The 16591-nt window shown below is 38.1% G+C and overlaps 1 protein-coding gene across 4 annotated transcripts in view; it reads left to right on the forward strand.

Moving 5' to 3' along the window:
- DNAH11 (dynein axonemal heavy chain 11) overlaps positions 1 to 16591 on the forward strand; it is a 364135-nt gene that overhangs the window by 61098 nt on the left and 286446 nt on the right. For 2 of the 4 annotated variants that reach the window (XM_081536384.1, XM_081536387.1), the window contains exons 19-24: positions 3142 to 3258; positions 3366 to 3452; positions 10491 to 10649; positions 11551 to 11649; positions 13029 to 13187; positions 15849 to 15971. In XM_081536384.1, coding sequence (XP_081392510.1) covers positions 3142 to 3258; positions 3366 to 3452; positions 10491 to 10649; positions 11551 to 11649; positions 13029 to 13187; positions 15849 to 15971 — 744 coding nt within the window. The remainder of the gene's footprint in view (positions 1 to 3141; positions 3259 to 3365; positions 3453 to 10490; positions 10650 to 11550; positions 11650 to 13028; positions 13188 to 15848; positions 15972 to 16591) is intronic. The other 2 variants (XM_081536386.1, XM_081536385.1) reach the window with 1 other exon arrangement.

Below are 16591 nucleotides of genomic sequence, written 5' to 3' on the forward strand. Positions count from 1 at the left end.
TCAGTTCTTTTTTGAAAAAAATTTAAGAGTAGAATTACTGGGTCATGTGGTTTCTAAGTTTAACTTCTTGAGGAACCCCCAAAATGTTTTTCACTTCTGCTGCTCCATTTTATAGTCCGCGTTTTGTTTTGTGAAGACTCATTGCAACAATGTATTTACAAGTGCTCTGTTGGCTACAAAGAATTACTGTATATGAATTATTAAATTTTGTTTAAGTAAAATTTGTCTCTAAAAGAAAATCTAGTTCGACTTGGAGTGAAAGACAATGTGGATAGATAATATATAACAAGAGTGAGAGATTAAATAATTACGATAGAACACACTATAAGTGTTTGTTTTTAGGAAGATTGGGATGTTCTTTGAGTCAGATCTTGAACCTGAAAATATGTCATATAGAGAAACCAGCCATAATAGAAGCAACTGACAGGGGGATTGGGGTCATGGCCTCCAGAATTTGTATTATAAAAGTTTGGCTCACACTTTGCTAAAGCTAGGTCCCAGTCATTTCTGTTGTCATTTTTAAGTCTGACAAATTTTCCTGACACACATAACACCTTATATATATTGTTCAACAATAAGTGAATGAGGAAAGTATAAGTGGTGATGGAGACATGTTTGATCAAGTCACTTAGTTCTGACTGTTAGTTTTTTTTTATGAAATGGGGGTTCATATATTTAATTTTAGTGCTGTGGTCTGGTGAAAGATTTAAAATTCTTCTATGCATTTTTTAGCTTACATTCTTTCTAATGGACTCTTACATTTCCAAGATGAATAAAAGCAAATGTGGTATTCTGCTTTTTTTCTGTAAAAGTAAGTTTGACCCACTACTTACAGTTTTGGCAATACTGAAAATACTAAGCTTTTCAAGATTTCAAAAGTGAACCACACTTTTAGCTCTGTGTGTGTCTCGATGCTGGTAATTCATGCTGATCAGGGGAAAATATAAGATTTATAGGCAGTTCAAGTTGCTTGTGAGGAATAACAATGTACCAGATTTGTTTTAATTTAAGCCATTTGTGAGAGTTACATTTTCCTCCTTCGTAATCATCAGCAGTCATAACATTTCCCCAAACTTGCCTGTGCTCAGTTTGATACTTAAAACTCCTGGGCATGGCTGTGTCCTCATACTCTATCTACAGTATGCTCTGAAGCTAGATTGCATCTATAATCTCTAGATTTTATTAAGTCCCTTCCCTGTTAAGAAACCTTCATTGACTGCCCCTAGCCTCAGAATCGGAGAAGGCAATGGCACCCCACTCCAGTACTCTTGCCTGGAAAATCCCATGGACGGAGGAGCCTGGTAGGCTGCAGTCCATGGGGTCGCTAAGAGTCGGACACGACTGAGCGACTTCACTTTCACTTTTCCCGTTCATGCACTGGAGAAGGAAATGGCAACCCACTGCAGTGTTCTTGCCTGGAGAATCCCAGGGACGGGGGAGCCTGGTGGGCTGCCGTCTATGGGGTCGCACAGAGTTGGGCACGACTGAAGCGACTTAGCAGCAGCAGCAGCAGCAGCCTCAGAATCCTGTCCAGTTTCCATAGAGCCCACACTCTCACTCCATTCTGCATTGGAAATCTTACAAGATATTGAGGGATCTCACCCTCATCTCTCCCTGTTGAAATCCACTCATTGCTGTGAGCCTCTGATGCAGTGTCTCCTCCTTGAGTGAACCTGTATCAGCTAGACTTTGGAGGTCATGTAATCTATTGGTTTTCAGTGACATTTTACTTTTTATCAAGTGGAAGCTTCTTTGGTATCCCCAAATATAAAGCAGATACCAGCAGGTCTAGTGTAAATGAAGAAGGTTAAGGAACCTGAGCTCACTGATGAGACCTCTTCATGTCTTGTCTCCCATGGCCCTGAAGGGACTCCGTGAAACTTTTAGGTTCTGTGGAGTCTGTTGGAATTGCAAAGTGAGACTATGTACAGATGAGGATGCAGAGTTTTGTTGAGAAGGATGGAAAAACAAGATGAAAAACAAGTAGCTTTAGAGCCCAAGTCTCTTAGCTCCTGGCCTGGTTGGGTGTTTCTGTCATGACACCTTGTTGCATTTTAATTTTATAACATCTCCTGATCAAAGTTAACACGTTCTGTCATGAAAAAAGTTTATTTTGTGTGCCTCTCATTCACACTGACAGATGATATAACAGTGTCAGTCTAAAGCATATGTTTTATCTTTGTAGCCCTCCTCCACCACTCAGATACAATTTATACTTAGCACAGTGCACTTTTCATAATTGACAGTAACTGAATCATTTATCAAATATTTATCAAAGGTTACAAAATAGTCTTTAAAATCTTTGATTTTTGTACTTCAGATACACAAGTAGAGTCCCATCACCGTGGGTGGTTTTGTGTGACAAAACAATTTCCGTGTCCTGGGAGATGACCCAGACAAACAATGCTTTCTTAGTCTGGACACAAGGAATGCTTTTCAACAGCAGTTACACAGAAGGGCTCTTCAAAGAAAATAAGTTGCTGTTGCCGTTTGCATTGTAGTCACGACAGCAGAGTTGAGTTGCTACCTGAACAATTCATGACTGCTTTGTCCTCCATCAAGTAGCAATTAATCTTCCCTTCCCTTTGTTTCATCTTACTTTGAAAATCCTAGTCATTTACAATTAACCCAAACATTCAAACTCTCCATCCAGAGCGAGTACAGACACACCTTTAGGAGTCAGAGGAAGACAAAGGACAAGATTGATTCATATTTTCATCTCTGCCCCACCAGATCCAAAACATCTTTTTTTCACTGGCTAAACATGGCTCCATTTCTAAGTGTTAGATCAACCGAGTCATTTCCAGAGCACTTAATTTTGTTCCCTCGGTAGCAAAATAATTTGGTAATTTGTGTTTATTTTGAAAACATTTTGATTTATGCTGAGGTCAGTCTCAGGACAGCCTGGTTTGTGCTTGGAAGATGTGACTTCAGAGGTGCCAATGTGTCAGCCTGGGATTCAGCCTGGTTCTGAGCCTTTTAGTCACGTTGATTTTTTGGGGTAGTGATAAACTCCTTCTCTTATACAAGAATGAAAGGATGCCATAGGTCAGCAGAAAAAGTTTAGGATAATTTAATCCTGTGGAGTTGGTTTGTTTTAGGTGCTGCAGTTATTTCCCATTTGCACCTTTGTTTTTGCAGGAATTACCTGAAAGATGGGAAACTACCAAAAAGATTGCAGCAACTGTCAGACATGAAGTCTCACCTCTCCAAAATGCAGAAGTCACTCTTATAAGGAAAGCATGCGTTTTGTTTGATGTAAGCTCACTAACAAAGTTGTTGTGTTGTTTGTTTAAGAAAGGTTTTATGAGACTAGTTGAAGCTGTTTGTTTGAGATTCACTTTGTTTTTTTCTGCTTTCATCAGGAGAAGCAGGCAGAGTTCAGAGAGAGATTCAGATTCTATGCGCCCCTTCGTTTTAATGCAGAAAATCCATATACAGTACTCGATAAGGTAATCTTGTGTATTATAATAACTATTTTAAAAAAGAAATTTGGACACTGAGATACTGCTATATTTTACCTTAGTTTTGCAATTAGTTATGAGTTGAGAATTACCTCTATAAAACCCAGTTATAAACCATTTTCCCCAAGTAAATTGTGATTTAAATCATGTCTCCCCAGAATGCTGTTATCATCAAAGTACTCAAATTAATGAAACTTAAACTACTATTATTTTTTAAACACTTTATATGTCAAGAACTTTGTTAAGCATGTTACATACCTTATTCGTTTCAGTTCTTGCAATATCCCTATGATATAGCTTCTATTCTTTTTTTTTTCCAGATAAAGATATAATCATGTATAATTGAGTAACTTGTTGGAGATAACACAGTTAGTGACAGAATCAGTGTTAAAATTTTAGCTGTTTATTTTTTATTAAAAGATGAGAAATATTTACCATTGTACTATTTCCTATGTGATGCTTGATTGATAATTCTTAATCATAGTAACGAAAGTCCATAACTTACTCTTTTCCCCCTCTCTGATTTATGTCTATTGCCTCATTCTATACTTCCTTCTTTAGGCTTGACTACATGTCCTCAATCTCACTCCCAACTGCACACTATATACGTCCCTGTGCTCACTCCCCAAGTATGTTATGTGGTTTTCTGGAGGTGGCTAGTGTTTTAGGTCCTTTCAAGTGAATGCCCATAACATATTCTTAATTCTGGATACAAATATTATTGAGTCATTCAATCCTAGTTCCTAATGAGCTACTTTATCATAGTTGACTATAAGAATGTATGTAACGGGCAAATAATCTAAAATGGTGCATAATTCATGAGGCTTGAAAAAATGTTTTAAAATTTTATTAGAAAAATTATATCTTTGTTTCTCTAAGAATTCTTAACCTAGCAGCCTAACTGAGAAAATGACTTTGAAGCTTAGATTCAGAGGCCGGGAGTTTTTCTGGGTTCATGTAGGCTGCCATCCTGACTTGACCTCATGCTAGAGATAGTCTTTACTCCTTTTGGTGGTGTTCAGTCGCTCAGTCATGTCTGATTTTCTGTGACCCCATGGACTTCAGCACTCCAGGCTTCCCTGTCCTTCACTGTCTCCCAGTTTGCTTAGACTTATGTCCATTGAGTCAGTAATGTCATCCATTTAGTCCTCTGTTGTACTCTTCTCCTCCTGCCTTCTATCTTTCCTAGCATCAGGGTATTTTCCATTAAGTCAGTTCTTTGCATCAGATGGCCAAAAAATACTCCTTAGACTGTTATAAAGCTTGAAGCTGATACAGTTTTTTACTTCTCTTTCCAAATTTTGGTTTGAATTTAGTTTTAACTGCTTTCAGCCATTCATTAAACACCATTCTATAGTATGAGGTCTTTTCTTTCACTTGGCTGAGGGAAAGTGCTTAATATATTCACTGAAAAGGGAGTAGGTTAGAATATGCTAATACTGTGTTTTGTTGTTTTTTTTTAAGATGATATCTACATTGCAGGTGGTCTGAACAGATTGGATGGGGAGGCATTTTTCCTTGACTAACTAATGCACTGTGTGTAAACATTTCCTACAGTTACCATTTATTGAGCCTTACCATTTTCATGCTATACTATAACACCATATAGTTACATATTTAAAAGTCAGATATTTAACTTTGCACCTACAGAATATGTTGAGGATTTATACAAAGTTGTGAATATAGTAGGACTCGGTTATTTTTATCTTGAAGTCATTTTCTTGTGCGTTTGTTCAGCAAGTATGTCTAATGTTTATGTAACTAGCTTCAACACAAGTCATGTATATGCTTGTTCTGGACTGACATGGTAGGTCCCAGTACTCAAGGCACTTCACTCCAAAAAATGGAAACCTTTGCCCCACCAGGAACAAGGGGAGTGGTGTAGTACATCTCTCCTTTTATATCCAATTACTGGGAAATTTATATTGTGTGCTATTCTTTCTTCATAGCCAAAGATACAGTGAACAATTGAATTAAAATAATTAGATTTATATTTCTGGGAATAATTGAATTAGTATAAATAATAGGAAAATAATTAAAAATAAATAAAAGGGCTGTTGACTTTGGGGAGTGGGGTTGACTAGCCATTTCGAAAATCCCTCTTTTGTAAAACAGATGCTGAAACATGTCCACAAATATGTAATTCTAAATCTATTGCTGAGTTCCCAAGAAAACAAGAGAAATCTTTAAAGGGCAGGAAAATAGAGTAGCTGAAACCAGAATGGAAAGCAGAGGGAAACATAAAAGCCTGTGCTGCTGTGGGGGCAAATCAAAGTACCAGAAGCCTAGAACTTTATGATTAGCCCTTTCAAGACAAAGGAGGAGATCCTTTTAAGAGGGCTTCCCTGGTGGCTCAGCTGGTAAAGAATCTGCCTGCAATGTGGGAGACATGGGGTCGATTCCTGGGTTGGGAAGATCCCCTAGAGAAGGGAAAGGCTACCCACTCCAGTATATTCTGGCCTGGAGAATTCCATGGACTGTATGGTCCATGGGGTTGCAAAGAGTCAGACACAACTGAGTGACTTTCACTTTCACCCTTAATGAAAAGGTGGGCTGGGAAAATCTGCAGCCTGCAGGGTGCCTTTGAAATGACAGTCTTTGCTCAGAATAGGGTGAAAAGCTGGAGAAAATGATCCTCTCGGGATTGGTAAACATGGGCCTGTTCTCCCAAGAGTTGTGGTTCAATTTTGTACTACCCTTATGGTTAAGGAATTTCCAGGTCAGGAAACTGAAATGGTTACAATAGTTCTTAGCACACAATAGAAGCAAATCCAGATCTCCTCTGGATAGAAGAGAATAAAGTGATCTTATTCTAATCTCTTCAGGGGCCCAACAGATTAAATTTAGTTAAATTTGAGTTTACAGTAAAATAAACACACCATCATGCATAAGGGCCAACAGAAAGAGCAAACTACAGACACATATAAAATGTCAGATATTAGAAAACGTTTATTGGGACTACTCTGGTGGTCCAGTGGTTAATTTTAAGACTGTGCTTTCACTGCAGGGGACCTGGTTTTGATCCCTGGTCAGGGAACGAAGATTCTACATGTGGTGCAGCCACATACACAAAAAAACAACCCAACATTTATTAAGGAAATAAAAGATAATATTGAAAAAAATAAGCATGTTCTCAGTTTGAGACTGTCAAAAATGATCATCTGAGTTTGAAAAAGGACCAGGGACTTATGGAAATGAAAAATAAAATTATTTTAAAAGATACAACTCAGTAGTGGTTAAAGAACTAGTTAAATTGAAAAGATTAGTGAAATGCAAATGACATTGGAAGGAATCACTTAGAAGACAGCACATATGTGAATGGAGATAAAAAATACAGAAGAGATTAAGAGATACAGAGTAAGAAGTTAGAATGATGTCTAACTCTTCTAATCAGACTTCCTGGAAGAGAGAATAAGCCGACTATTAAACAAGCAATGGAGATATAGTAGCTGAGATTTTTTTTAGAACTGGTCAAAGCATGGATCAACTGATTGAGGATATTCACTGATTTATCAAAGTTAAATATGAAGTCAACATCTGGACACATCACAATGAACTCCAGAATACCCATGGCAAAGAGAAAACCTTTAAAGCATCCAGATAAAAAGGCAGATTATCTGTTAGAAGTGATACCTGAGGTAAGAGCATATTTGTCATCAGCAACAATGGAAGCTGGGAGATAATTTTTTCCCAATTTTCCTGTGTAAAATTATATTTCAGTTACAAGAGTATATTTAAGGTAAACAAAAGCAGAATGCATCAACCATCAACAAATCATCACTGAAATGACTTCCAGTATGTGTATTTCAAGAAAAGAGAGGACAAAGCCAAAACTGATTCTCAGAAAAGACTAATTATATTGACAAATCCCAGGTGGAATTAACAAAGGGAAAAAAGAAAAAATCCGCAATCCGAGGAATAAATAGGGAACGGCAGTACAGAAAGAGCAGAAATTCTGGGAATAGAACTGCCATACAACCCAGCAATCCCACTGCTGGGCATACACACCGAGGAAACCAGAATTGAAAGAGACACGTGTACCCCAATGTTCATCTCAGCACTGTTTACAATAGCCGGGACATGGAAGCAACCTAGATGCCCATCAGCAGACGAATGGATAAGGAAGCTGTGGTACATATACACAATGGAATATTACTCAGCAATTAAAAAGAATACATTTGAATCAGTTCTATTGAGATGGATGAAACTGGAGCCCATTATACAGAGTGAAGTAGGCCAGAAAGAAAGGCACCAATACAGTATACTAATGCATATATATGGAATTTGAAAGATGGTAACGATAACCCTATATGCGAGACAGAATAAGAGACACAGATGCATAGAACAGTCTTATGGACTCTGAGGGAGAAGGTGAGGGTGGGACGTTCTGAGGGAATAGCATTGAAACATGTATATTATCATATGTGAAACAGAACACCATTCCATGTTCGATGCATGAGACAAATGCTCAGGGATGGGGCAATGGGATGACCCAGAGGGATGGGATGGGGAGGGAGGTAGGAGGGGGGTTCAGGATGGGGAACACATGTAAACCCATGGCTGATTCATGTCAATGTATGGCAAAAACCACTACAATATTGTAAAGTAATTAGCCCCCAACTAAAATAAATAAATTTATTTTAAAAAATAATAATAATCTAATTAGAAAACTGGACATGGACACAGAAAAGACATTCACAGACATTCCTCCAAAAAGAAGAGGTGTACAGGTGGCAAAAAAAAAAAAAGCAGAAATTCAAAAGATCGTCAAATATAATTAATAAGAAAATTTAAGCAAAATGGATACTTTTTTGGAAAAACATAACTTACTAAAACTATCTCAAGACATAACATACCTGAATAGTCCTGTAACTATGAAAAATTAACCAGTAGGAAAATAAAAATATAAACCGTTAGTTTAAAACAGAGAGAATAACAGGCCCTGATGGGATTATAGGTTAATTCAAGGAGCTTTCTGGAAATAAACCTCATTCATATGCTTCCAGAGCCCAGAAGAATGAACACTCAAAAATTGCTCTATGAAGCATGCCTTATTTTTGTGAAAGGACAGTACGAGAAAGGAAAAATTATAAGCCGTTCTTTTTTCTGTACACATAGATACAAATGAACTAAACAAAAACCTAATCAAATAATCCATATAAATTGGTTGGGTTCATTCCAGGAAAATGTTTAAATTAACGTTAGAAAATTAATATAATTCATCATATTAATAGATTAAGAAATGCTAAAAGATCTTTAGGTATCATTCAACATTCATTCATGATAGAAACTCTATCCTTTTAACCCATTAAAGGATAGCAAAACTCTATTTAAGACATTTTTACCAGGGCACATAAAAATCCTAGTAGCATTAGTGTTAATGGTGAAATACAGAAATGACTATTAGCAGTAGAATAAATTAATTGTAGTGTATTCACACTGGGTAGTGCTATAAAGTGGTAGAAATGAACTTAATACATACTTTTCATGAATATGTAGAAGTACCTCAAAAATAAAATATATTAAAATTCTTAATATACAGTGTTATATAAATTTCAAGCCATAAATTCTAAGAGTTTAGCATTTGTAGTACAAACACATGTAGTGAAAATATTATAAAATCAGTGATATTAAATAAAAATTTAGTGATTTTGTTTATAGTGGGAAAGAGAAGGATAAAATTAAGAAGGTCATTAAGAGTTATTAGTAATAAGTATTTCTTAAGCTGGATGGTGTGTATGCTCATAGCCACACCCCTTTTTATGTGTATGGAATTTTTCTAACATTTGTAATACTAAGAGAATTGCAGTTAATGTTTATAAAGGCATAACATGTAAAAATGGAACAACTTACATCATAAAAGAATGTTAGAGTGCTAATATTCTGATTTGCTTTGCAAGAAATTAAGAGTTGAAAGTTGATAAATGATTAACTGTGGGTATTTAAAGTTAAGAAAAGAAACTCAAAAGACCTAAAGTAATAGAATTGTTGGATATTGAGAGAAGGTTGAGAGAAAATATAAAGTAGAAAAGCAAAGTTAAATCCTTTGTTTGCAAACCCAGTAAATCTGTAATGTCCAAACTTGATACATCAATAAGCAGCAACTTGTGCGGAGAACTGAGAACTAGAGAAACAGCCTCCAGAAGAATGGAAGAGAGGGCCTTGGGTTTCCAGCTTTTCCTGCATGCAAGCTCTTTTGTACTCTTTACACCTGACCATATTAATACACCAGTATGTTAATAAAAACTAAAATTAAGAATTAGCTTATCAAGAAAGAAAAGAGTCAGCTTGTATTTGGTGTAAAACATAAACTGTTGTACATTGACGAGATGGTAAGGGAGCCAAATATAATCATATGGTGAAATTTTTCATGTGTGTGCTCTGTCTTATCAGTCATGTCCAACTCTTTGTGTCCCAGTGGAATGCAGCCCGCCAGGCTCCTCTATCCATGGGATTCTCCAGGCAAGAATACTGGAGTGGGTTGTCATGCCCTCCTCCAGGGGATCTTCCCAAGCCAAGGATGGAACCTGTGTCTCTTATATCTCCTGCATTGGCAGGCAGGTTCCTTACCACTAACGCCACCTGGGAATATTTTGTATATTGATAATCGCTAGGACAATTTTTAAATTTGAAGGTTGTTTTTTATTTTTAAGTGATTTATTTTTCAGTGGAAGCTTCTTGCACTTCCTCTTTTGCTCCCCAGAAAAGTCCCCAGCTGTATGAGGAAAATCAAGAGGAAAATTTGTATTCCTAGCAATTTGATACCAGAGCAGATTTTGCTGAAATAGTATATTGGGAGGGTAGTGATATCATTATTGTATTTACTGGTAGTCTACTCTAACTTTTTGAGTAGCTGTGAGTTTGCTCATCTAAAGCCTTCTACATTTTACCAATAATTATACTTCAGATTTCTCTTTCTTTTAAAAATCGAAGTTGTAAATATTAATGTAACCAGAACACTGTGACTTCTCTTCTCTGGCAGCTTGTTGGATATTAAGTGTGTTTGTGTTTCTGCTTTCTCCTCAGGCAAATCAAGAGCTTGAGGCATTAGAAGAAGAGATGCTGCAAATGCAGGAATCTACTCATCTTTTTGAAGTGGCTCTTCCAGAGTACAAACAAATGAAGCAGTGTCGAAAAGAGATAAAATTGCTCAAGGGGCTCTGGGATGTCATTATTTATGTTAGAGTAAGACACTGCTTGTTGAAAGCATGCATTTTGTTTTTTTGTCTTTCAGTATTTCTTTTGTATAAATATGCAATTTTTAGTGTCTGCATAATTGTATGATATCTTAAAATATGTGATTATTAAACTTTTGCCCCAGAATTGGAGTTCCTATAACTTGTTAGTTGAAGATTCTTCTCTGAATTATTAGTGGTTTTTGTTTTCAGTTCTCAATGAAACTTGGTATGAGTCTCAAATCCTTCTAGAGAGTTCTACAGGATATAAATAAAAATTAATATATATTGCATACATATGGTCATCTCTCCATACAAACTCACATATACACCCATGCTTGTACTTATATATGTGTGCATATATATATAGGCCTGGCTAAAAATAATTTGTATATTGCTAGTTAAGTTACAAACTTAAGTATAAAAATAAGTTCTAGGAAACTAGACATATTGCAACATGTGTTATACATGATTTTCTTTGAAGTTAGTTGAAAGCCATATAGAAATACATTTACAAGAAACTCATGAGAGTTTTGGCTATAATGGATGAAGGTTTTCTTCCAAAAGCTTACCTTATATGTAGAATTATAAAAATATGATATTTAATGGTAACATTATTTATCAATTCATTCAAACTATTCAGGATTAAATGATAATGATGGTATGTGTATGGAATTTGCCATTGCTTCTAGAAATTAATGTATCACAATGTTTTAGCCTTAAGTTTGACATGTTCTGATAACTTTTTTGTTTTGGTGTTAGGGAAGCTTTGACAGGTGCAGTTAATACTTAAATAATTGACTTTCCCCTGGATGATAGAGTTGCTGTGTATCATCAGTTTATGTATTTTGCTGTGGAGACTTGCTTTCACCAAATGTTGTTGACACTTTTATCTGCTTGTGCGTTTTCAGAGAAGCATTGATAATTGGACTAAAACCCAGTGGAGACAGATTAATGTGGAGCAGATGGAAGTGGAACTCAGAAGGTTTGCCAAGGCAAGTTCCATAACTGTCTGTGATGACGATTTATCTTCCTCCGCACCACCTCCTTCCATCTTCCCTAACCTAGAATCTGCTGTGTTGGGCCGCATGTCCTTATTTACTTCAAACAGGATGATTTGAGACAGGAATTTTTTTCCCACTCTCAGCCAGTTGCACTTGTAATCAAGCCTGCCTTTCTGTGAATGAGTGGATAAAAGCATATTAGGGCTAATGAATTGATGAGCAGCGGCTATACTCAGACACTCTCTGTGGCTGTCTAGAGTAAAAGAGAGGTGAAGAGCAGGGCTGAAGGGTTAGGCGTATGGAACTGTTGAATTCTTTCCTTAGCAACCGTAAGTGTATTGTATCTTCAAAGGCACCTTTTGACTGTGGGCTTTGGGGCAGCTCATTGGGGTAACCTGTGGAAATATATGAAATATTACGATCTTTGCTCTTACAGCCTACTCTGATATCACAGGGGGACTCAATACAACAGAACTCAGCTTCTTTGAATATTGTGTTTTGGTATCTAATCCCCACTGCCCTATGCCCTCTAAAGAAAGCAAAGCCTCTTTGGATAAAGTCAAATACACAGCAGTGAGAGGCTGGGCCTTTTGCTCTCTTATCGCCCCAGAATGTCCTTGCCCAAACTCAGTCCTGCGTTGCACTGCAACCAGCTCTTCCCATCCTTTTCTCCCATTTTCTCCTGGTCCAAGAACCCTAACTAAAACACCCCGTCATTCTGGATGTCATGGGGTCACTGTGCTCCTCTGTGCCCGGTTTCCTGCCCGTGTCCTTCACCACTGGACGGTCTCACTGCAGAGTCACAGTTTAAACCCCACTCTCAGCTGAAACTCTTCTGCCTTTTTTCCTCTAAAAAAAGTAGCATTGTCCTTTTGTACTGAAATTGTTACTTTCTTTGGGGTTTTCTCATTCACAATTTTGATATTGTTCCATGAGCCAAGAAGACAGTCAAGTCAAGGGCCCTATTTGACGTATCTTAAAGTTGTTTAAACAAGTCAGGTCTTTGGAGGAAGGTCTCAGCAATCCAGTAACAATCTCAGTTTCCTGCGTGTTTATGTTTCTAGCGGAAACTCTCTTCATTCACATGCCCTGTAGACTCTCTTATTTCACTGAATTTAATGACCCGTGGGTTTCCTCATGGGACATCCAATTAGAGCCTGTGAATAAGAAACCAGTGTATCTAGGTGTCTTGTACATAGTGGACTAGTACATGAGTGAGTGGATATTTTTCTTTTTTCTCTGGTTTTAGTCCTTAACCTATGGGCTTAAACACGCTTACTCTCTTCCTAATCCAGGAAAAAGTACACATAATTTTTTATAGGAGGCAGATTATAAGGTATATTACTATATGCAAGAGTTGGGTTGTTTTTTTCACTTTCCTTTAGGAAATCTGGTCTCTGGATAAGGAGGTTCGCATGTGGGATGCCTACTCAGGCCTGGAAGACACAGTGAAGGACACGATGACCTCTCTGAGAGCCATTGCCGAGTTACAGAGCCCTGCCCTCAGGGACAGGCATTGGCACCAGCTGATGACGGCCACTGGGGTCAGTGTCCTGGGTCTCATTAACTGAATATTTTTGTGACATGTTATTCCTTGGTTCATATCATTCATCTGGGATGAAGTGGGATTTGGGAAAAGGTCTCTGGTCAGATGCAAGAGGTCAATCTCCTTGAGACGTGACAAAGGACTGGACATGCAGAGTTCCTAGTTTTAACCTCTGCTGCTATAGACTAAATGTGTCATTCCCCTGCACTTGCCCAGTTCATGTGTTGAAGGCTGAATCCCCAGTGTGACGCTATTTGGAGAGGGAATACCTGGGAGATGATTAGGTAATGAGGGTAGAACTCTAACGAATGATGTCAGTACTTTGTAAGGGGACAAAGGCCCCAGAACTTTCTACTCTCTACCATATGAAAATAAAACAAGACAGATGTCTGTTAACTAAGAAGGAGGCCTTCACCAAGAACCCAATGAAGCTGGCACCCTGATCTTGGACTTCTAGCCTCTAGAACTGTGAGAAAGAAATGTTCATTGTTTAATCCCCCTAGTCTGTGGTGTTTCGTTAAAAGCAGACAGAAGTAACTAAGACACCCCTCTCCCCCCACCACCACTTTTATCTCTTACTGGCTATATGACCTCACACAATACACTTAACCTTTTTCACTGAGTTTTACTTTTTATTAATAAAATGAGACGGATGCTATCTACTCTCATACATCATGTATATCTTGTAAGAATCAAGTAAGATAATGTGAAGGCATTTTATAGATCATGACATGGCTGCAAAAAATCTTATATTTAGTGGAGAGGATGAAAGAGCACAGAAGTGAATTTAGGAGGAGAGAGAATTTGGAAATAGTGATCCCCTTCCACAATTCATTTAATAATAATGTCGTGTTTTGTTTTGATGGTCTTTTGATGGTCTTGATTTTATTGCAAAATATAGAATTATTTCTCATGTGTTCATGCCACTTGAGATTATGTTTTCTTTCCCTTCTAAATCTTTTTAAGAGCAAATATACCAATCTTACATTTTATTTTCTGGGGAAGGTGACCTTCATGAATTTAAAATATATTACAGGCAGCCTGATGTGCTTGTTTTCTGCTAGGCACACATTGTGGAAAAAAGGCTCTCATGATTTGAAGACAGAGTACGCAGGGTGGGAAATTGAGGAGAGGCTCAGCCTGGTGAAGTGGGGAAGGCCTAGGCTTTATTGGTCCAACCCTAACTCATCTCTGGGGTCCTGGGCAAGTTACTTGCTCTCTGTACCTCAGTTGCCCATTCCATGAAATACAAGTCATGCGATAGCGCTCCTGTGCAGACTTGGTGAACACACAGGAGATGAGATTACATATAGACCTAGCATGTAGCAAATCCTCAGTAAATGGTCCCTGAAGCTGTTATGATTGTAGTACTTTCCAGAGAGTCTTTTAGACATTGCATGTTTAGACTTCATAGTTGATTACTGTGTTCTTTCAGAAAATCTTTATTGAGTCGTCCAACATGGTATGTAGACTGTATGTCCCTACTCCCCACCCCCTCCTCCTATTTCCTCTAGTAAGCTTTCTCCTCACCACAGGCTCTTACCTGCACTATGCCTTTCTGCAAGCTAGAAAAAGATGTCTTCTCTGGCAGACAATTTAGAAAAAGACATATTCCTCCAGGCTGCTCTGGGGCACCAGAACAGCGACTAGATCCAACTTCCAGTTGTCACCTATTCAGTTCCAGTTGTCCATATTCACTGTACAAACCATGCAACTAACCATGCAGCTGTTACACATCCCTGCTCGTTCCTCCTCTAAGACAGACCTGACCCCTATCAGCTCCGGAGTGAGGTCAAACATGATGCAGAAGTAACTAATTCATCTGGTTTGCTCAGGACTTTTTAGGTTTTAGCCAAGGAAGCACCCGGTCCTGGACACACAGGGCTGTTTAGTCATCTTATGCAGAGAGGCAGATAGTGATCAGCAGTGTTACAGACCGGGGAGAGCCAGAGAAGACTTCAGCTTCCTGGAGGGAGGGACTGGATGTTGATAGGAGGAGCAGGAATGGAAACCATGTAGTGGGGTCAGCTCTTCATTTGTGAAGGACATGGGTGACTTTGGGCACTTAGGAAGAGCTGAGAGCTTCTTAGCAAATACTGGGGTGGGGAACTCCTGAGATGAGGAAATGGGAATGACTTTTTTCACATGGTAAATATGAATAATGACAGTATGAGTAAGAATGATTATTTTTTGCCAAGGAACTAAGATTAAATCAATGATAAAACTAGGTTAAATGATGAAAGCAACTGGGAATTATGTTCAGTGAGTAGAATACTTAAGAGAAGACAAATGAGCTACTACTGGATTCCTGGGATTTCAACCAAATTATAATAAATGAATAATGTGATTCTCTTTAAATTTGGGTTTTGTGGGCAAAGGAGATAAGAAATGAGCTGACAAGGGAAGGTTATGAAACAAAGAAAGTAGTATAGTGTGAACTTGGCCTAAACCTCAGCCCTCACTTCCGGTGGGTGATGGCTCTGTAACTGTGAGCCAAAAGGCAGTGTCTTTGGTTGTTCACACACTTCAGAACTTGACATGTACTCAGCCGCTGACTTGAGTATATTTAGCTCTGACTCAGTCCTCTGGCCATTAGGTAAAAGGAACCATTAATATATATGGAATCAGTCCTACGTTTTTTTTTTTTCTTCCTAATCAGGTCAGATTTTCCATAAACGAAGCCACAACTTTGGCAGATCTGTTGGCCTTGCGGTTACACCAAGTGGAAGAGGCTGTCCGAAGCATCGTGGACAAAGCAGTGAAAGAGCTGGGGACGGAGAAGGTTGTGTCCTCGAGCTGTTTCTTTTTACCCTGGGCTAATTCTGTGACCGGCCCGTGAGCAGACTGGGGAGAAGGCCTCAGGCCCTGGTTGTGTGGAGACATGTCTCCCAGCAGGAAACAGATTCCTTGTCAGCCACAGGAAATGTGTAAAACAAGAGTTGACCCAGTTGATGACAATTATAGTGGAAATCGCTTATGTGTCATTTACTTGGTAGCAAGTAAAGCTCTCCACGCTTTATACTAATTCATTTGATTCTCTGAGGATTATGCCTAGTCTACAGATGTGGAAACTGAGATATCGAGAAGTGATTAGCTTACCCAGTTTCAACAAGGGAACTGGGATTCACATTCTGGCAATTGGAGCACTGCCTATCCTGTGCTGGCTAATTTGTACATAATACCTATCAGAACTTGAAGATAACTTTTTAAGCTCCTTCCTTCTCTGGCATTCCACTTCAGTAAAGGATATAAAATTCGGATCCAATAAAAACGTGACATTGGTATGATGCTTGTTCTTTTATGTGATGAAATTCATTCTTGAAACCTCAACACCGTGAATTATTTGAAGGAAAGAAAATTGAGGCCAATGATATCCCTCTATTGGTTTTTTTATAAATTGTA

The sequence above is a fragment of the Giraffa tippelskirchi genome, chromosome 10 (genome assembly GCF_054371585.1).
Source record: "Giraffa tippelskirchi isolate mGirTip1 chromosome 10, T2T-mGirTip1v1.2.pri, whole genome shotgun sequence".
In the NCBI taxonomy this organism is placed as follows: domain Eukaryota; kingdom Metazoa; phylum Chordata; class Mammalia; order Artiodactyla; family Giraffidae; genus Giraffa; species Giraffa tippelskirchi.